Consider the following 22,889-nt stretch of genomic DNA (forward strand, 5'->3'; position numbering starts at 1 on the left):
GATGAATACATATTTATATATATGTTCTTGTATTCTTTGAGGACAATGAAAAATAATCTAATATCGATATAGATTTTGACAAACATTTTCTGAAGTAAATGTTTTATATTTATCGAAGAAAAAAAAATGATTGTATTTATGTGAATACAACTAAAGAATCATTAAAAATGATTATTATTGATGCAATTTTATAGTGGGTTTTGAATACCCAAAAAGAATGTTAAGAAAATTGCATTGAAACATTAAAGTATAAGAATAACAATGAGCATGACTAATGTTATTTAAATAAATGAGGCAGTATTTATTGTTCATCATTCCCTGCAGAGAATGATACGAATTGAAGTCAATCACTTTTAAAGATTCCTCGTATTAGTCATGTTATTATACATTGTAATTACTTGCAATGTTGGAAATTATTGAATCTGACATATGTTAAAGATTAAATTTTGCATACATCTTGGAGACTATGCAAAAATTGCATTCATATATTCTTTGAAATATCGTAAAAGAAATTGTTGAATAATTTCTTATATTTTTTATGGATGAACAAGTAATAAATTTTTTAATAAATTTATAATAATGTTCTACTTGTTCAACGTCATTCCCCGAAGTGAATGTAATGATTTTAAATAATCAATGACATTATTCACTACTCAAATATTTCCAGAAAAAGTGGAAACAACTAAAAGATGAGATACCACACATAATCAAAGTGCATGAAATTTATATATCATGTGTGGAATTTAATAATAGTGGTCGCGTACCTGTAGTACGGACATACTTATAATCAAGATAAACGTATACTTGATTATTTAATAGAATGTGAATTGTACAAACTTATTGTACATTTAGAATATTTAAATATCATTACCTAAAGAGAATGAATAGACATGAAATTCTATTTCAAAGAATATAGATTTCACATATATTGGTAATGCCAGAAGCAAATTAATATATACATATTTTATTATTTCTTGAAATCAATAGTTTCAAACTATTGTTGGTACATGATATGTATATATATAGTTACTATATAATTCAGTTTGCATATTCCCAAAAGTGGATATATAATTTACTAATATTTGTTAGTGATCCAATATAATCAAAGTGATAAAGAATCACAAAATGATTATTTGAAAAGCTTCCTGAAGAAGTCTTACATACAATTGCTACTTTGAGTAGTAAAATATTTTGGTATGTACCTAGATGTATAACTTTTATCTAGTTATGAAAGTGATAAGAAATAACTTATTATATGTACTGGTTGTACATTTAAATATATAATATATCAAGTCATGATAATTAGACTGATGAATAGTCTATTAATAAATTAGACGACTTGTTAAAAAGATACCAGGAAACATGAATGATATATTATGGTTATATCTATTTGACCATTATAACAACATGATGAAGTTGTCATGTACATTTTACATTATACACATCATTGAATTGATGATAGTGATTCCTGAAGAAATATAAAGTTTGATAAACATAATAGTGACTCTTGAAGAGTGTATGTTTTGGAGAATAATATAATTATATTATTCGTGTATATAAAAATGAAACTTATAATGATTATGTTGTAATAAATTTACATTACCTTTGAAAGTTTCATTGAAATACAAATTATAGTGAACCTGAAGTTCATTAATTGAATTATTTTGACATGATAAATCATATGCAATAAATTGTCAAAGGATTTGACTAAATTTTGTTGAAGAACCAAAAGATTCTTCTCATTGTTAATTTATAAGGCTCAAAAGAAGAATGTGCATATATTTGCACATATAAAATATTTAAATTATATTTCTTTAACAATCTTGAGCCATTGTTAGATTTTTATTGCATAGTTTCTTATCGATGTGATAAGATTATATGATCATGCATTTACAAAATGTGTAATTTATGTATTTCTAATTATACACATATGACTCATTCTTAGAAATGAATTAAGTTCATAAGTATTGAACTTGAAACTGAAGTTATTGAACCTGAAGTTCAATGTCATATAATATATATGAGTTTAAATAGATATTGATTCATTGTGATATATTGAAATCCCTACAGGTGTATTAATATTATTAGATATCACAATTTCTTAAAATTCTCTCGATTAGGGGGAGAGAAGCAGTTGGGATCGATGATAATTTTTGAAAAATGATCCTTGCACAAAGTTATAAGAACGATATAGTTCAAAATGATATATACCAACTGCAAATCAATATTACTCAAAGTTGAGATAGAATGAGTTGAAAACGCCTGAAGCGTAAATGAACAATATAGAAATTATTAGTAAATGTTCATTTGATTTGCCCTGAAGTTGTTAAATCTAGAGGTACTCATGGAGATACCTTAATGTTATAAAGTATTAAAATGATAACCGTGATGAAAACGGTACTCGAAGAGACTCCCAGAGAAGTTAGACATAACACATTTAATCATAATTGAATCCCTGAAGTGATTCGTTATAGGTACCTATAAATGATAAACATATTTGAAAATATGTAATTTAAAGAGATCTTTATAAGTTATGTCAATATGGGAGGAAATTATCATTTATTGAAATTTTTGTCGACAATAAATATTGAATGTGTGCATATGCAATAAACTAACATGAGATAGCAAGGATCATTGTATTAGATTTGTCGAGAATTATCGACATACATTTTGATTTTTGGCCAAAATATTATGACGCAATCCAGGCAAATTTACTCACATAAAGTGAAGTAAGACCTGTAGGGTGTGCAAATAAATATTTCTAATGAGAAATTTGCATATATGTATTTGTACATAATGAATTGTTGTACAAAGTTTGCATAGACATGAGATTGATTGAAGTAAGGCTTAAATATTGAGAAAATATAATCATGATTTGATTATAGCCTGGAATATATTTTATGAGGATTTATAAGCGTCACATAAATGTTGCAACAAAAGGTTATTTATTTGGAGCTCCTAATATAGTGAGAATTTGAAATAAGCCTTATCTAAAAATTCTAGAAGAATTTAATACATGTCTTAAGTGATATAAATTCAAAGTCGCGTGCACTATATTACAAAGATCTTTGTATGAAATAAAGACATGTAAGTAAATTATTATTTGAAAAATACCTATGGTTGTCTATGCAATATAAATACGTAAATTATACGTTGTGATAGACTCTTAAAGAGTTTTTGATTAATTGAAGAACAAACTTTTATTTCTTTTGTATTTCGAGAAATATTAATGTATAAAGTTTGTTCATTAGTATTGAAGTCCTGAAGTACTTCATATGTATCAAGAATTATAGATATATGATCATTTGATATGGAAATTAAGATCATAAAACAAGATGGAATAAATATATGGTCTTGGAGTACCATCATTGTCACAAATGAAAATTTGTAGTACCATTAATGTGTTATGTTCATATCTACTTGAAATTTTAAATTTTCGTATGAACAAAGTTGTGTACACACATGAATGATACAATTAGTTGGATAAAGACTAATGTTCCACGAACCCCTCATCTATAATTTAGAAGTCCATACATACTCTGGAAGAGTTATAGAAAATATATGATCAAAGATTATACATGGTGATATTTTAAAAGTGATAACAATAATCTTATGACATCTATTATCACCAAAAGAATTATGGATCATATGTGCATGAGGGGGAGACATATTCATGTTGCACTCTTTTTCCCTTAGCTCAGGTTTTGTCCCACTGGGTTTTCCTGACAAGGTTTTTAACGAGGCAACTTGCAAATAGTTATGAATATGAAATATATATTGTACTCTTTTTCCCTTAGCTCAGATTTTGTCCCACTGGGTTTTTCTGGCAAGGTTTTTAACGAGGCAATTATAAATCATGTTAACATACTTGCATTTTATGAAGCAAGTAGAGAATGTGTGTGAGTGAGATCATTGACATAGCATATTTGGGAAACATATGAATTGCACTCAATAAAGAAGTATCAACCCAAGCAATTCTCTATGGATAATACTGCTTGCATCGCTCAACTAAAAGGATGGTACATTGAAGGAGATAGAGTTACAACACATTTCACGAAATTCTTCTTTATACGCTTCAAGAAAATACATATTGGTGTTCAACATATTTAATCAAGTGTCAATCTTACAAACTTATTCACAAAGTTATTACCAACATCAACATTTGAGAAGACGGCAGACAAGATCGAAATTCGTCGATTAGAAGATCTCCACAAATGCCTAAATGAGGGGGAGGGAGTTAGTTTACACTATACTCTTTTTCCTTTGACCAAGTTTTCAGCAAGATTTTTAATAAGGCAATTATTATGGACATCCAAGGGGAAGTGTTATAAATATTAATAATTATGTGGATGTCCAAATCTTTTATTTATTACCATGAATTGTAATCAACATTCCTCTTTACCTTAGTTTCCCTTTTTCTTAGTTTCTTAATATCTCACTCTTGTATTTGTATAAATAGGGGTTCACCCATTGGAATAAACAACTCAGAAATTCTCATTCACTTTCTCTTTCTCTCTTTATCTTCTTCTTCTTTTTTCTCATCTACTTTATATTATTTTATATTATTTTATAATAAAATTGAGGTTTTAAGCATTTTCTTTGTGAAAAGTATGAAAATTTACTACCAAACGAATATATATAAACAAAATATAAGAATTGAATATAATTTGAATTACATTATATTAAATTCAAAATTTTAATATATAATTTGGGTAGGTTTATTAGCTTTAGATAGAGAAAAGTAGAGAGAGATTGAAGAAAATGAACTTTGTAGAATATGGATTGAACTAACAAAAAAATCAATAACTCAATAGAGCTTCTATAAAGAGTAGTAACAAGTGAGTACTGAAAAACTAACTTATACTCTTGACAATTCATCAAACCACTATAAAAAATTTATTTTAAGTCATAATAAAAATTGTAACTAAAAGTAAAAAAATTGTAACTAATTATGAATCATTATTCCTGTTGTGACTAAAAGGTTTGTGACTAAATGTATTAGTAAAAAAAAATTACAATTTTTTGTGACTAAAACATAATTCGTGACAAATTGTATTTAAATATTATGTATTAGTTACAAGTAACATTTTGTTGTGACTAAAAGTCACATTTAGTCACAAAAAATTTATGTTGTGATTAAGAAGTTGTTACTAATTGTAACTGTTTTTTGTAGTGAACACTTTTCAATCTATAGTATAAATTTATATGCATTTGATAAATTTTTTTTTTAATATTTTTAAATTATATTTTTATCACTTGTAAAAGAAAAAATTGTAGTTTATAAAAAATTTAGGTTGATATTGTTTGTTAATAATAAAAATAAAAATAAAAATATAAATATAAAATATTTTTTAAAACAAAATAACAAATGAGAAATTTAAATATTAATTATTTTAAATACTTTTTCCTTCTAAAATTATTTTTCTTTTTTGTAATATATAATAAATAATTAAATAAATTTTTAGCAAAAAATAATTTATTATAGAGTGTTTTAATTAAACAGCTTTTTCTAAAAGTTGAGTTGTGCCAACTTTAACTTTTAGCTGTAGCTTTTCAATAAATTCTTCAATAAGTTGTTTTTTAACTGATTACCAAATACCTTTTTGTCATAACTTTTTTAAAAAGTAGTTGTTAGCTTTTCCAAAAGTTGTGTTAAATGTGCCCTTTGTGCCTTGAGGAAATATGTTTAGGCCATTTCTTCCATGAAAGATAACCTTTATATTCGATAGGTCAACTCGATATATATAAAACAAAACAATTGGTGTGACTATGAGGTCCCCAATGCATCAAGCTGGTATTGGAAAAGGGTTGCACAAGTGAAAGAGAAGTTAAAGAATTTTTTTATTGAGAAAGATATTCACCAGTACAACTACTCTATTGCTAAAATATTCATCAATGTGTAGCAGCCTCTCATGGAAACTGAAAAACTAAGTTTTTGCAAATGTCAATAATATATATGAAAATATAAAACTGTATACGTCTGCAGAAGCATAATGTAATTCTGTTACTGTAGAACCCAATTTTGCAGCGACAAAACAGAACAGACAGAATATAAAAATAATTGTAGAAAATTAAATAACTTGACACAAGAGATTTGTACGTGGTATGAGTGTTCTTTCGAACACTCCTAGTCCACGGGGCCACACCCAAAGAATGAAATCAACTAATAAAGTATCAACAATTACAAAGACAATTGACTTATACAAGTTTAGACTACCTCTAAATTATTGCCGCAATCCTTATTTGTATTGCACTTTATGAATCTGACTTCTGAAACACCTAAGCGCGAACTCCCTTCGTCTTATTTGAAGTGTGAGTGCTTACTTCCTCCCGAAGTAAGGCTTCAACAAGTCCTCTCCCGAAGACCACTCTCTTGTTCAGTCAAGTCGTTCTAACAAACTCTCGGATAGAGTAAGAACTGATATATATATATAAAACACTAGAACCTAGATGAAGAACTAGGTTCTCACATAACAAAAGCTCTCTTCACACAAATAAGAAAAATGCAAAAAAATAAATACTAGAAGAGTTGATTCGAATGGCTGCTCTCTAGGTTCTCTTTATAGAACGTAGAAACCCTAGAGACAGCCACAAAATCGAATCTACAGCTGTACAAAACTTTCCTAAGAAAAACTCGATCTGCAGCATCAGAATCAGAATCTGACGCAGCAAATCAGACCAGAAAAGGAAACTTGCCATAAACGAGTCTGATCTTGTATTGGGTCTTGATATATACCTGCTATAAACAGCGAATATGATCTGATATAATCAAGACAAAATCGAACTTAACAAGGAAAAAGGCAATAATCAAAGTTTCCTTTAAAAACCAACTTTCCATAAGAGAATTGCTTATCTTACAAGAAGTTTCCATACAAGAATTGTTCAGCTGAAAAATGCATCTTTCCTAGCATAGAAAAGAGCAATAAAAGCCGAATAAACAAGGTAAGAAAATCGGTTATGAATGCAAATAATTCTTACCATAAAGTAAAAAATATTTTGGCATCTAACTTACAAAAAAAAAGACTTTACAAAAACACTACTACAAAAAGTATAATTCCCGCCAGTTTTTAAGTGTCATTTAAAAAATTTATGTCGGTTTAGAAAACTGACGTATATACCATAGTCGTAAATAGTTTTTTATTAGGGTTATTTTTAAAATGACGCAAAAAACAATTATCTTTATTTAAAAATCGACACAAAATATGCACTCTTTTTTTTTTTATCTTCTACGTCGGTTTAGAAATGACGCAAATTTTTTTGTGGTATTTTCAAACTGTCACGAAAAAACTTATACCGTCGATTCAAAAAAGACACATAAATTGTTGAAATACTTTTCTTCACCTGTCGGTTATAAAATGAAGCATAAATGTAGGTAAGGGAAAATTACAAATTTTCATGTAATTTTTGCAATTTTCCTTGTCTGCATTATCAAAATTTAAAATAATTTTATGTAATAGTAAATACATAATACAAAAAAAGTTAAAATGTGTTATGTAATTCAATTTTAAAAAATGAATAATTCCCAAAGGCACTTTGTGTCTGTCGTTAAGAACAAAACTGGATTCTACTTCTTGTAGTTCTTTATCTTTTTTATTATACCATCAGTAAGTGAATCACCATCGTTATTCTTTCATAAACTGCATGTTAGGACTCATCAAGTATCTACAAAAAATGTACACGCATACACATATTAGAGGACACAAGAGAAATCAAAAAAATGGAAAGAAAGAAAGAGGATCGAAGCGGCAACAGAAATAGGAAGTGTCAACTTTTAGAATATAATGAGAACAATACTATGTATGTAAAATTTTGCAGCCTTATTTATATGATCAAGGACTTATGAACCCATCACGATTATGGTAGGAATGTCATTTGGTTAAAAGAGATGATTAGGAAAATACAATTACATAAATATGAGCAGGCAAATAAGCAAGTTGGTAAGGAATTCAACAAAGTTTTTTCCATTGAAAAAAATGGAATAAAGGAGGAGGCATACATGACTATGGAATGATCAACAAGATAATCAGAATCGTCCTCTGCTGTCTTCATATAGTAGACTCGATATGCACGAGCAACACTCCAGATCTCCTGTTAACCCTATTAACTTTGGATGGAACTCTGGTTGTGGAAGAAAATAAGAAATTATATGACAAAAACATTAACCAATTAGATAATATAGAATAAACAATGAATATTCATATATGGAAAGAAAAAGCACCTTTGACCTATTCAGCAACTTGCTTGACGGTATCTCTCTCGGGATCACCAGAGATGAACATAGGTACAATTTCAAGCCCCACTTTTTGTTCTACACGAGAATATTTTTATTATAGTAACATTTTATAGTAAAACGTTATAACTAAATCTAACATGCTTATAGAGAAACAATATATTTTCTCTAAAGAAAAATAGGAGATTCCTAAAGGCAAAGGGAGGTGAGAAAGGAGAAGTTGTTAAACAATACAATTAGTAACCATTTATTATATTACTTAATTGGTATTTTCTAGACTAAGGACACATGTATGTGGTCACTAAGGACACGTGTATGTGGTCCTCTTATCTGTTGTCTATATATTACAATGTACAGAACATTTTCTAATTAAAGGAATAGAACAATATTTTTTCCTTCTTCAATATTTTCTTTATGGTATCAGAGCCACTAACAGCTCAATGGCCTCACAAATCAGCACATCTCATTCTGTCTCCCAACCACCAACCACGCATGTACCATCTGAACCTCTTGTCCCATCCACACCCACACCTTCTCCATTAACACCCATCCAAAATTTAACATCTTCTTCTCCTTTACCCACCCTTCCTTCTGTAAACCAACCCATTTCTGTAAAATTAAATGAACACAACTTTGTGGTCTGGCAAACTCAGATGCTCAATATTATTATTGCTAATGGTTTAGAGGATTTCATCAATGGCTCACGTCCATGTCCGGTGATCAACAACTCAGATCCGACTGCTCAAATTAATCAAGAATTTCAGACTTGGCAGAGATACAATCGTTTAGTTATGAGCTGGATTTATGCTTCCATAAATGAATCAATGTTGGGTCAAAATTGTGGGATATACTACTGCCTTCGACATTTGGCATGCCTTGGAGCAAATTTATGCAGCTGCTTCATTCTCTCGTCTCTCGGAGCTTCGTACTCAGCTGCAACATATGAAGAAGGATGGACTCACTGCTTTTGCATGTATCCAGAAATTTCGGGGTCTTTGCAACACTCTTGCTGCTGCTGGAGATCCAGTCTCCTACACTGATCAGCTGATCTATTTCTTGGAAGGATTGGGTCGTGACTACAATGCCTATGTTACCCCTATTCAGGCACGAGCTGAAAAACCCACTATGGAGGAGGCATATAGCTTACTTCTCACCTATGATGCTCGTCTAAATCGTCAAAACTCAGTTGATACACTTAGCTCCCTTCAAGCCAACTTTGCTAATCTTTCTCCTCACAAATCTAAATACAAACACCACTCTTCTACCCCATCCACTGGTTCTCCATCTCAAAACCCCCATTGACCCCCTTCGTTTTCATCTCCTCCTCCCAGATCTTCTCCTACTTGGACCACTACACAGTCCTCTCCTAACCCATCACCCAGATCTTCAAATCCAAATCGACCCAAGTGCCAAATCTGTTTCAAAGTGGGCCATACTAATATTTGCTATCATCGCCAAAACTTGAACTATCAACCTGTTCCATCCCCACAGAGACCATTTAATGCTTTTTTCTCTCAACAAACCCATGGCCTCCAACCTTCTCATCCCCATCGAGACCACTCCCTAACTTCTCTCCATCAACTCCTGGTCTTCTGCCTTTTCCATCTACTCCTAGCAATTTTTCCTATTCAGATCCATCCTGGTACATGGATTCAGGGGCATCTCACCACTTTACCCCGGATCTGAACTTGCTAGAGAGCGCCCAACCATTCACAGGCACTGATCAGATTGCAGTGGGTACTGGTAAGCATGCTTCGATTTCTCATTTTGGTTCTGCTCATTTGCCAGCATATAATTCTGTTATCAAATTATCTACTGTCTATCACTCTCCTTCCCTTTCCAAAAATCTGCTCAGTGTGTCTAAATTATGTGCTGATAGTAATGCTTTCGTTGAATTTTATCCCCATTGTTTTTATGTCAAAAATCAGGTCAGCAAACAAATTCTTCTGACCGGTCTTCTTGATAATGGCATTTACAAAGTCACGAGTCCATCCTCCACTTCCTCTGTCACTCCATTTCAACTGTTTCAAACCTCCACTTCTGATCCTAATTTATGGCACTCTCGTTTGGGACATCCAGCTTCAGATGTTACTAATCGTGTTTTAACTTCTTGTAATTTTTCCATTCCTAAGAATACTAAGCTTTCTTTCTGTAATGCTTGTCAACAAGCCAAATCTCATAGGCTTCCTTTTCTAATTTCTGTATCTCGGGCTACAAAGCCTTTTGAATTAATACACAGTGACTTCTGGGGTCCATCTCCTGTTTCTTCAATTACTGGTGTTCGATATTTCATATTGTTTATTGATGATTATTCCCGATTTACTTGGTTATATTTACTCTCCTCCAAAGATGAGGCCCTACCTGTATTTCTTACTTTTAAACAAATCATTTTAACTCAATTTGACACTCCCATTAAGCATGTTCACACTGATTGGGGCGGTGAATTTCGCTCCCTCACCTCTGTTTTTGCCTCTCATGGCATTATTCATGAACTGTCTTGCCTCCACACTCCTCAACAAAATGGGAGAGTGGAACGTAAAAATCGTCATGTTGTCGAAATGGGTCTTGCCTTGCTTGCTCATGCCTCTGCCCCTTTGACGTACTGGCCTTATGCCTTCACAGCTGCTACCTATCTTATTAATAGGCTGCCAACCCGTGTTCTTAATCTCACAAGTCCATACTTTGTGTTATATAACAAACCACCTCAGTATACTCATCTTCGTGTGTTTGGTTGTGAGTGTTTTCCTTTTGTTCGTCCTTATAATGCCCATAAATTAGAGTTTCGCTCTCAATCTTGTGTTTTCCTCGGCTATAGCAGTCGTCATAAGGGTTATCTTTGTCTAAATCTTGCCTTGGGCCGTCTTTATGTAACTCGTCACGTTGTGTTCAATGAACACCATTTTCCCTTCTCCACTGTCCAAGCTTCACCAACTCAAACACCTCACTCTGTTATTACTTCTCTTCCCTTTATTCCTCCATATCCTCTTTCATCTGCTCCCTCTTCATTACCTTCTCCACCCATTCATATACCTTTAGTGTCCTCTCCTTGTCCAACTCCACCAGTATCTAGACCTTCCATGTCCTCAACTCTACCACCCTCCTCTTCTTCTCCACCTACAATGAGTAATTCTACAACTGATTCTTCTCCATCTAATCCACCTGCTGGCAATGTTCATCCCCAAAATGAGCAATCTTGCATACCCCATGATACTCATTCAATGATTACTAGGGCTAAGTCTGGAATTTTTAAACCAAAGTTATTTTCAAGCATCCTTAAGAGTGTGCCTGTTGAACCATCTAGCTTTACTGAAGCAACTAAACAGAAAGTCTGGAACACAGCAATGAATCATGAAATGATTGCACTACTTTCACAGGGCACTTGGATCCTTGTTCCCCCTCCTCCAAATGCTAAAATTGTGGGTTGTAAGTGGGTGTACCGCATTAAATTACATGCTGATGGAACTGTTGAGCGGTATAAAGCCCGCTTGGTGGCTAAAGGCTACCACCAAACTCATGGTCTTGACTTTCATGAAATATTTAGCCCGGTGATTAAACCCACTACTATTCGTCTTGTTCTCAGCCTTGCTGTGTCCTGCAATTGGCCTATTAAACAATTAGACATTCAAAATGCATTTCTACATGGGGATCTTGAAGAAACCGTCTATATGAGCCAGCCCCAAGGATTTATTGATCCTGACCGCCCTACTCATGTATGCAAGTTACTCAAGTCCTTATATGGTCTCCGCCAGTCTCCTCGAGCTTGGTTTATGAAACTTAGCAATGCCTTATTTCAGTGGGGTTTTCAAGCTTCTCGAGCTGACACTTCGATGTTTTACTTCTCTGCTGGTAATTCTTTTCTTATTGTTCTAGTGTACGTTGATGATATCATTATCACAGGTTCATCTTCCACCACCATTGCTTCTTTAATGACCTATCTCAATAGTCAATTTGCTGTGAAAGATCTCAGTGATTTACATTACTTTCTTGGCTTGGAAGTTCATCGTTCCTCTGCTGGGTTACACTTAAGTCAAACAAAATATTTCCGTGACTTGCTATCTAAATCTGGATTATTGGATTCCAAACCTTTGTCCACTCCTCTTGCTTTGGGTTCACTTTCTTTACATGATGGAAGTCCTTTACCATGCTCTACTGAATATCGGAGTCTTGTCGGTGCTCTCCAATATTGTACTCTTACTCGACCCGATCTTGCCTTCTCGGTTAACAAACTTTGTCAGTTTATGCACTCTCCAACTGATGTTCATATGCAGGCTGTGAAACGTGTTCTGCGTTATTTGAAGGGTACAAGTCACCTTGGGTTGCTGGTACAACCACATTCAGATCATGTTCTTCATGCCTTCACTGATGCTGATTAGGCATCATGTCCTGACGACCGACGCAGTACAAGTGCTTACTGTATTTTCCTTGGACATAATCTCATCTCTTGGTCCTCCTCAAAACAGAAAGTCATTTCTCGCTCAAGCACTGAGTCGGAGTACCGCGCCATGGCCAATGGAGCTGCTGAAGTTTCTTGGATCCAATCTCTTTTGTCCGAGTTGGGTATGCCGTTGTCTCATCCTCCTGTTCTTCATTGTGACAACATTAGTACTTTACATTTGGCATCCAATCCGGTCCTCCATGCTCGAACTAAACATGTTGAATTGGATTGTCACTTCATTCGTGATCGTGTGCTCAACAAAACTCTCAGCCTATCCTACACTCCCTCTGATGAACAACTTACTGATTGTCTTACAAAGTCGCTGGCATCTCATCGTTTTCATGCTCTTTGGACCAAACTCAATGTGCTACCTCGCCCAATGAATTTGAGGGGGGATGTTAAACAATACAATTAGTAACATTTTATTATATTACTTAATTGGCATTTTCTAGACTAAGGACACATGTATGTGGTCACTAAGGACACGTGTATGTGGTCCTCTTATCTGTTGTCTATATATATATTACAATGTACAGAACATTTTCTAATTCAAGGAATAGAACAATACTTTTTCCTTCTTCAATATTTTCTTTAGAAGTCAACTGTAAATTCATAAATTTACTTATTTTATCAATCACAGCAGCTAACTTTATTAACTCATTTAGGCAGATTTCAGGGCAGTGAGTAGAACCAAAGTACAATAACATCCATTTTCCCAAGAAATCCTTTTCAGTCACTCACTTCCCTCAATGGTTGATAAGATTAAATGGGCCTCCAGTGGCAGCTTTTCCAATCGGTAGTCCTTGTTTTACTTTTTTTGAAGCAGTATATATCTACAATAGAAAATTTCACGATACATATACTAAAATACTGAAGAAAGAAACAATGTTTACTTACTTTCTTTTTGTTGGAAGTGAAACCCATAAAACACAGGGTTTACAAATATATTGAGATAAAGATCTAGTCATAAGCAAATGGAAATCCCAACTGAAAAGGTCCTAGGACTATATTGTGGACATTGTCCCACATGGAATAAATGGTAGAGAATTGAGCCATATATAAGAACATGGGCTACTCCACTCATTGCCAATTGGTTTTGAGATGGAACCCCATGATTCTCAACATGGTATCAGAGCCATATCCCTTGCGGGCAAGTGATCATATCCGATCCGCACCTATACAGATAGTGACCATGTCCACTCTGATACGGTTCAAGATTGATGAGTAAAAAATAGCCATCATCTTGAGGGGGAATATTGTGGACATTGTCCCACATGGAATAAATGGTAGAGAATTGAGCCATATATAAGAACATGGGCTACTCCACTCATTGCCAATTGGTTTTGAGATGGAACCCCATGATTCTCAACAGACTACAAACACTGGAAGGCTACAATATAACATTGACATACAAAAACAGTGGAAAAAAATTGAAAAGCAAAACAAATTGGGCAGTGTAACACCACAGGATCTCTAGGGAAAAAAGGCGAATGGCGTGACATTTTTTCAAAAACACAAAGAGTAGGCATTCAAAAATATAAATGACACCAAGCTATGGCTGTGCTTAACTAAATCAGATTGTTCAAAAGGACTGGATTTAGAACTTTACAATTTGAATCTGATTGTGCCCATGCTTTTCAAGCTTTCAATAGGAAAGATATGAACCTCTCTTTCTTAGGAGTTGTTCTTGATGATTTGAATTTTATTGAAAAAAAAAAAACATTAATGCCACCAATCATATTTCTAAGCTTGAAACAAGTTTTAAAGACCTGATAGTTACAGATCCAATATTAAATCTTCACTCCTAAAAGAACAAACTTTAAATACACGTACACAATACTAAACTAATTATTTTAGAAACAAAAAAAGTTAATTATATATATATTGGTTATTTTAACAAACTAGCTTAGTTTTCAAAAGAAAAAAAGTAGTTTAATTTTTGGACAAATTCTAACTAGTAACTAGTAAACTTGCATTTAAGCAAATAAAAAACTTTTTATGTATATATAAAGAGTGAGATTGTATGACCAAAACTGGGGTTTGAGTTTGTTTTAGAGAGGGCATTTTCCCAATTTTTTAAAATGAAGTAATAAGAGAAAATAGGGGAAAATAAATCTTTACTCACTCACTCACTCCCCCCTAATCAATTAGACTATGTTTTATTTATGAATTTTCAGTGAGTAAGGGCTTAATTGAAAAAAAAAAAAAGAAATTTTAGGGTTTATTTGTTAATTAAGAGACTTTGTTAAGTCTAATTAATAAATAAGATAATTGGTAATTTTATTTGATAATTAATTATAGGGTAAATTGCGGCGTAAATACCTAATGTTTCAGATTTTATACACTTAAATACCTAATGTTTATTTTTGCAGGCAAAAATACCTCATGTTACAATTCTCTTACACTGTTACTACCACTTTCGTTAACATATAAATATGAACACGTGAAGGGTTCAGATGCATTACAATTATTTTTATTTTATTTTAAAACTTAATATTCTTAATATCAAAAACTAAATGCTACTTGTTTAAAAACGTGTTCTCATTAACAATTTTCACATGATATTGACACTTCAATTCGATAATCATGTTCCATATACTATACTGGTTCACTCAGCTATGGTAATTTAGTATTGCATCTCTCTTATTTTTTTTATTTTTTTTTTTAAAAAAAGTAATATTTAGTTTTTTATATTAAGAATATTAAATTTTAAAATAAAATAAATAAATGTAATGCATTTGGGCTCTCCACGTGTCTATATTTATGAGTTAATAACGGAAGTGGTAGTAACGTTATAAGAGAATTGTAAAATTGGGTATTTTTGCCACCAAAAATAAACATTAGGTATTTAAGTGTATAAAATCGAAAACATTAGGTATTTATGCCGCAATTTACCCTTAATTATAATTATTAAATAAATAGTTTTGACATTTATAGGATTAAAATTAGAAAATATGGCATTATTGAAAAAAAAAAAGACAAATGGTTGAAATAAAGCAGTAAAATTGTAACTAGTGAGGCCGACCACTTAGTGTATTTTTTCCCGTTATTTTATCTTTTTACTCAATATAATTATATCCTAAATCCTAATTGAAATACTATAAAAGAAATATGATGCTCTTATTCTCATCAAACCTACATCAACCAATCTAAACCTAGTTTTCTAACTCTGTTAAACAACTACTAAGTGAGAGTTTCCTTCTGTAGTGATTTCGAATCCTTCTTGATGTTCTTCTATTAATTCAAACCTTTAGATAGAGTACCATGCCCACACATAACAAGTCAAGTACTCAATCATAGTTTGGAAGACGGTGGGTAACCAAAATGAAGGAGAAGCAGATCTAGGCTTAGATCTTGTTATTACTCAGCAACAGAAAGGAACAAGGAATAGAAATCTGAGCTGAAGGAGACATATTATTCCGCTGCAGTCAATGTAAGGTTTTCTTAATTTTATATGTGTTTATTCTATTAGTTTAGAGAATTCATATTTTTGGTGTTAATCAACATACATGTTAGTAAATCTAGATCATGATAAAATAAGTTTCAACAGTAACTCATATAATTGGTTCTCTTGTGTAGATCTAAAGCTCGTTTAGGATAGAAGCTCAAAGATCAATATTTGAGGTATTTCGATCTTTTTCGTTGTACAGTTATACATATAATTAATTTTCTTGATTTTTTCGCAATGTAAATTAATCATATATGTTTCATTTTTTATAAAGTAATTTCTTACAAATTCTAGTAATTAGTTATCTTGTTTATTAGGTTGAGAATTTTTTTCAAAATTAAAAAGACTTCGAGTTAAAGTTTGGGGAATGAAAAGAGAATGGAAAAAAAGGGACTGAAAAGATAGATAAATAAATTAATAGTTGGAAAATTCTTTTTTTTTCCACAACAATAATTATATATTTTTGCAAAAAAAACTTTATTAACTTCCACACAAAAAGTTCCACATGTAAGACATAATTTAATAGGGTCGTTGCCCTATATAATTCCCCGGGGGATCATAGCTACAAATGACAAACACCAATCCATTGTTGGTACACTTGGTTGTGGCGCATCCAAGGCGAATGGAGTTGCGCCACACTACCTGAAGGTAATGGCCACACCCATCCTCTTCCTTGCACGTGTTGGAGGTGTAGTCATACATGGTCTTCTCGGTGGCCCAAAACTTCACAGCTTGCTCACCTGTCATTTCTCCATAACCTGCAGCTAAATTCTCACCATAAATTCCTCCAGAGTGCTCCAACTCACAATTCTTACTTATCATTGAGTTTGCATAGTTTCTCGCATAAGCAACTAAGGTCTTATTCCACGTCATTGGGCCAACGCCAACCTCTGCACGAATGGCATTGTGGGTATCGAGGAAGTCAAAGTGAGAATGTTTATTGTGAGAATGTTTACGATGAGATGACTTTTTGCCTGGGAATGGTTCGGAAGTTGTGCTTGCAATCATTATCATCATCATCACCATCAATATTTGTCCCACCAACAAAACTTTTATTGAAACTTTGTGATTTAGAGACATTTTTAGAGATCTTATTAATTTAAAATTATTGGAGATGATGATGATAATTGATTTAAAAGTTTTTATTATTATTGATTAGTACTAGCTAACACAAAAAGTTCTTATTATTTATAGTGAATGAAAACAGTTATAATTAGTAAATTGCAGTCAAGTTAGTTAATTTGAATTAATAAAATAGCAGACTACAAAGAAATTACAATAAAATAGGGAAGGAAACATAAGTACCACAGATTTAAGGGGTGTTCTTTTGGACATGTTTGAATCATATAAGCTATTATTAGCTTTTCATTAATTAGTGCAAACATTAATTTCTATATCTGCAAGTATCCATTATATATAACGAGTTTCAGGGACCACATGTCAATTTTTATCTATTATTCTACACAAAGCTCAAAGTAAAAACATATTGTGTATTTTAGAAAAAAAAAAAAACAAGTGCTTTATTAATCTTTTTTTTCCTTTTTGTTCCACATGTTTAATTTTAAAATAATAAATTGAGGTTTTTACCATTTTCTTTGTGAAAAGTATGTAAATTTACTACCAAACGAATATATAAGCACAAAATATAAGAAATGAATATAATTTTAATTACATTATATTAAATTCAAAGTTTTAATATATAATTTGGATAGATTTATTAGCTTTAGATAGAGAAAAGTAGAGAGAGATTGAAAAAAAATGAACTTCGTAGAATATAGATTGGACTTACAAAAAAATCAATAGCTCAATAGAGCTTCTATACATAGTAGTAACAAGTAAGTATTGAAAAACTAACTAACGCTCTTGACAACTCATCAAACTAACTTTTAACTGTTATGAATCAGATTGATCTAAGAGCTGAAGAACACTAACGAATAACAACATAATCCTCAAACCACTATAAAAAAATTTATTTTTAGTCACAATAAAATTTGTAACTAAAAATAAAAAAATTGTGACTAATTATGAATCATTATTCCTGTTGAGACTAAAATGTCTGTGGATAAATGTATTAGTGACAAAAAATTATAATTTGTTGTGACTAAATGTATTTTTAGTCGCAACACTTGTTGTGACTAAAACTAAATTAGTGACAATTTGTATCTAAATACTATGTACCTTTTGTTGTGACTAAAAGTCACATTTAATCTCAAAAAAATTGATGCCGTAATTAAAAATTTATCACTAAATGTAGCTATTTTTTGTAGTAAACACTTTTCAATCAAAAGTGTACTATCACACCAGGAAGAATGAATACTTGAATGTTAATTTAGAGGTGGTACATAGCAAAAGAATCAAAGGAGTGCTTTCCTCACTTATTAACAACATAATCCTAGAGACAACAAATCATCTAAGACTCTCTAACATAAAAATGGAAAAACTTAGCCTTAATCACATGGTTTTGGACATCCTTACATAGATACCTTTCAATTAAGTTGGTTGGGATTGTCATAGCTGACTTTTGATTGAGAATAAGTCAAGTAAGTTTTCAACTAAAAAGTTTAGGTTCAATAAAGCTTGAACATTTTAGACCACTCCGTATGTTTTTTGAATCTTTGAGTCAGTTTGTCACAGCTATGTTGTGGGGAAAAGTAGTTCTAGTTGTGCTGTAGGAAAAAGCAGCTGTAACAGAACTGTAGAGAAACGATAAACTGAGTATTTGACAAATTATAAATTTTAAAGTACTGCTAGTTGTTAAGATTCTATTATAATAATATAATATTTTAATATAGTTCATTATAATCACAAATATATATATACAAAAAAATTATGTTATGTAAAATTTTTATTTTCTATATATTTTTAATGAAATTTTTTCTATAATGTAAATTTACATGCATTTAATAAAAATAATTTTTAATATTTTTAAATTATATTTTTATTACTTGTAAATAAAAAAAATGTAGTTTATAAAAAATTTAGGTTGATATTGTTTGTTAATAATAAAAATATAAATATAAAATATTTTTTAAACAAAATAACAAATTAGAAATTTAAATATTATTTATTTTGAATATTTTTTCCATCAAAAATTATTTTTATTTTTTGTAATATATAATAAATAATTAAATAAATTTTTAGTAAAAAAAAAATTATTATAGACTGTTTTAATTAAAACAGCTTTTTCTAAAAGTTGAGTTGTGATAGCTTTAACTTTAGTTGTAGTTTTTCCATAAATTCTTCAATAACTTGTATTTTAACTGATTACCAAACACCTTTTTGTCAAGTGAATCAACTGCATATTAGGACTCCTCAAGTATCTGCAGAAAATGTCCACGCATACACATATTAGAGGATACAAGAGAAATCAAAAAAATGGAAGGAAAGAAAGAAAGATGATCGAAGCGGCAACAGAAATAGGCAGTGTCAACTTTTAGAATATATTGAGAACAATACTGTGTATGTAAAATTTTGCAGCCTTATTTATATGATCAAGGAGTTATGAACCCATCAGGATTATGGCAGGAATGTCATTTGGTTAAAAGAAATGATTAGGAAAATACAATTACATGATCATGAGCAGGCAAATAAGCAAGATGGTAAGGAATTCAACAAAGTTTTTTATTGCGGAATGAAGAAAAATGAATTGAGCTTTATTGATTGAATGAATGAATTACAGAGAAAGGAGACAAGTATATATAGCCTAGGGACCAACCGACCTACAGGACTTAACAATACTAACTAACTTAACAATACCAACTAACTTTCCTAAACAATAGCAACTAACTTTCCTATCTGTTATTAACAGATTACAAACAAGTAATTCAGTAAAAAAGGTAATCGAACATACAGTAAGAACCTTCAGTATAAGACTTGCAGTAAGATACAAAATTAGTAACTTAGACTAACGCTTAGTCTTTAATATCCCCCCCTCAAGATGGACTGTATAGATTATATACAGACATCTTGTTGATGTGTGTTGCGAGGGTTGTGGAAGGCAGTGGTTTGGTGAAAGCATCAGCCAATTGCAAGTTGCTGGAGACAGGAATTAGACGGATAGTTGCATTGTTGATTTTGTCTCGAATGAAGTGACAATCTAACTCGATGTGTTTGGTACGTTCGTGGAAAGTGGGGTTGTTGGCGATATGTATAGCTGATTGGTTGTCACAGTAAATAAAGGCAGGAGTATCTTGTTGAATTTGGAAATCTTGGAGCAAGTATTGAAGCCATGTAAGTTCACTTGTCGTGGCAGCGAGAGCTCTATATTTTGCTTCAGCAGAGCTTTTAGAAATAGTCGGTTGCTTCTTAGTTTTCCAAGAGATTAAGCAATCTCCTATGAACACACAAAATCCAGTAGTAGATCTTCGTGTAATTGGACAAGATGCCCAATCCGAATCTGAAAATCCTCTTAAATGAAGAGAAGAATTTCTGGGGTATAGCAGCCCTTGTCCAGGACTCCCTTTAAGGTACCTAAGGAGATGAGAAACGGCTTGCATATGAGGAGTTCTAGGATTGGCCATGAATTGACTCAATGTGTTGACGGCGTAGGTAATGTCGGGTCTCGAAAGTGTGAGGTAGAGTAATTTCCCAATTAATTGCCTATAGGTTGAAGGATTAGTCAAAGGTTCTCCTTGTTGGTCATCAAGTCGAGTTCTCGGATCCATGGGGGCCTTGGCAGGTTTGCAACCAATGTATCCATTGTCTTCAAGGAGTTGTAAAGTATACTGTCGTTGAGAGATGAAAAGACCATGAGAAGCACGGGCAATTTCAAAGCCAAGGAAGTACTTCAGCTGACCGAGAGCCTTGAGTTTAAACTGCTGGTGTAAAGTGTTTTGAAGTTGATGTAAGGCTTCAATGTTGGGGCCTGTGATGACAATGTCATCCACATAGACAAGTAGAGCAATGAATTTGTCATCTTTGCCTCTTGTGAAGAGAGTATAGTCAGCCTTTGATTGTGTGAAACCTTCTTGTAAAAGAGCTGATGTGAGTTTCTTGTACCATTGTCGAGATGATTGTCGTAATCCATAGATGGATTTGTGAAGTTTACAAACTAGATTAGTACCTGTAGGGACATCATTAGACACGGTTAGACCAGGTGGTAAGGCCATATAAACCTCTTCATTGAGGTCTCCGTTCAAAAACGCATTGTTTATGTCAATTTGTAAAGTATGGCATTGTTTAATAGTGGATATAGCAAGGAGGAGTTTAAAAGTGACCATTTTGGCCACAGGTGAAAAAGTATCAAAGAAATCAAGGTTTTCTTGTTGCGTATACCCTTGAGCAACAAGTCTAGCCTTGAATCTTTCAACGAAACCATCACTATTGAGTTTAATCTTGTAAACCCAACGACAACCAATAACTCTTCTATTTGGTGGGAGAGGAACAACACTCCAAGTCTTGTTGCTTCTGAGGGCAGTGAGCTCAGCATCCATAGCATCAAGCCATTGTTTAAAATGAATTGCTTGTTTATATGTTTGTGGCTCCTTCAAAGATGTGACTGCAAGTATAAATGCTTTATATGATTCGGTTAGTCTAGCATAAGAAAGGTATTTATTTAAAGCATGAGGTGTAGATGATTTGTCCTGTATTGCAGAATGGCTTTCAAAGTCTCTAAGGTAGGAAGGAGGTCGAGTGGTTCTTGTGCTTCTGCGAGGGACATCCACTACTGTATCATTGTGATTGTCACAGGTGTTTCTTTGTGTTTCTGCAGTGTCTGGTGGTGTACTGTCTGCACCAGTAGGCGTATTATTTTCTTTTTCTACATATGAACTAGACTCAGGTATATCAGTAGTAATGTGTTGGTAATCCTCAACAATAGTTTTTGAAACATTATTAGAGGGGACAACTGTGGTAGTGAAAGGATCAACATTAGTCTCATCAATATTTAATTTAAGAAAAGGGAATATGTGCTCATGAAATATAACATTTCTTGAGATAAAAATTTGGTGATTATTAATGTCATAAAGTCTATAACCTTTCACTCCTTGAGGATATCCAAGAAAGACACAAGTGCGTGCTCTAGGGTCAAATTTGGTCCTATGAGCAGTGAGGGTAGAGGCAAAAACCAGACAACCAAAGACTTTTAAATGTTGATAATCAGGTTGTCTTTTGAATAATAATTCATAGGGAGTTTTGTTTTGTAAATTTGGAGATGGAGTGCGATTGATCAAAAAGGCAGCTGTCAAGATGCATTCTCCCCAAAATTTTATGGGCATATGAGCCTGAAAGTATAAGGCTCGGGCAACATTGAGTAAGTGTTGGTGTTTCCTTTCAGCAACGGCATTCTGTTCAGGAGTCTCAACACAAGTAAAGTCATGTAAAATTCCATTTTTTAAGAAAAGATCTTTAAAACTTAGCTCGGGAGCATTGTCAGATCTAAAGGTTTTAATCATGCAACCAAATTGATTTTGAACATAAGCTAAGAATTGAGGAATAACATTTAAAGCATCAGACTTATGGTTCAAAAGATAAATCCAAGTAAATCGAGAGTGGTCATCCACAAGAGTGAGAAAGAATCTAAAATTGGAATGAGAAGGTACATGATAAGGACCCCAAATATCACAATGCACAAGATCAAAAATTTTGTAAGCAAATTTACCACTATTTTGAAATGGGAGTTTCTTTTGCTTAGCCTTTAGACAAATGTAACATGGTGAGTCTTTATGCAACAAAGAAGTATTACATTTGAGATTATTTTCTAACAATTTCAAGTATTTATCAGATAGATGTCCCAGCCTAGCATGCCAAGTTTCAGCCGTGACATTGAAAATAGGATA

The 22,889-nt window shown here is 32.3% G+C and overlaps 1 protein-coding gene and 1 pseudogene across 1 annotated transcript; both read right to left on the bottom strand.

The window, feature by feature from the left end:
- Nucleotides 1-7,257: 7,257 nt before the first annotated feature.
- On the bottom strand, nucleotides 7,258-13,589 carry LOC133033118 (protein SCO1 homolog 1, mitochondrial-like; annotated as a pseudogene).
- Nucleotides 13,590-16,503: 2,914 nt separating this feature from the next.
- LOC133033165 (pathogenesis-related protein 1B-like) lies at nucleotides 16,504-17,267 on the bottom strand. Its single transcript, XM_061107786.1, has one exon. The coding sequence runs from the start codon at nucleotides 17,191-17,193 to the stop codon at nucleotides 16,633-16,635; it is 561 nt and encodes a 186-aa protein (XP_060963769.1). The 5' UTR covers nucleotides 17,194-17,267; the 3' UTR covers nucleotides 16,504-16,632.
- Between the last annotated feature and the right edge of the window lie 5,622 nt (nucleotides 17,268-22,889).

This window comes from Cannabis sativa, unplaced genomic scaffold (genome assembly GCF_029168945.1).
Source record: "Cannabis sativa cultivar Pink pepper isolate KNU-18-1 unplaced genomic scaffold, ASM2916894v1 Contig3, whole genome shotgun sequence".
Lineage (NCBI taxonomy): Eukaryota > Viridiplantae > Streptophyta > Magnoliopsida > Rosales > Cannabaceae > Cannabis > Cannabis sativa.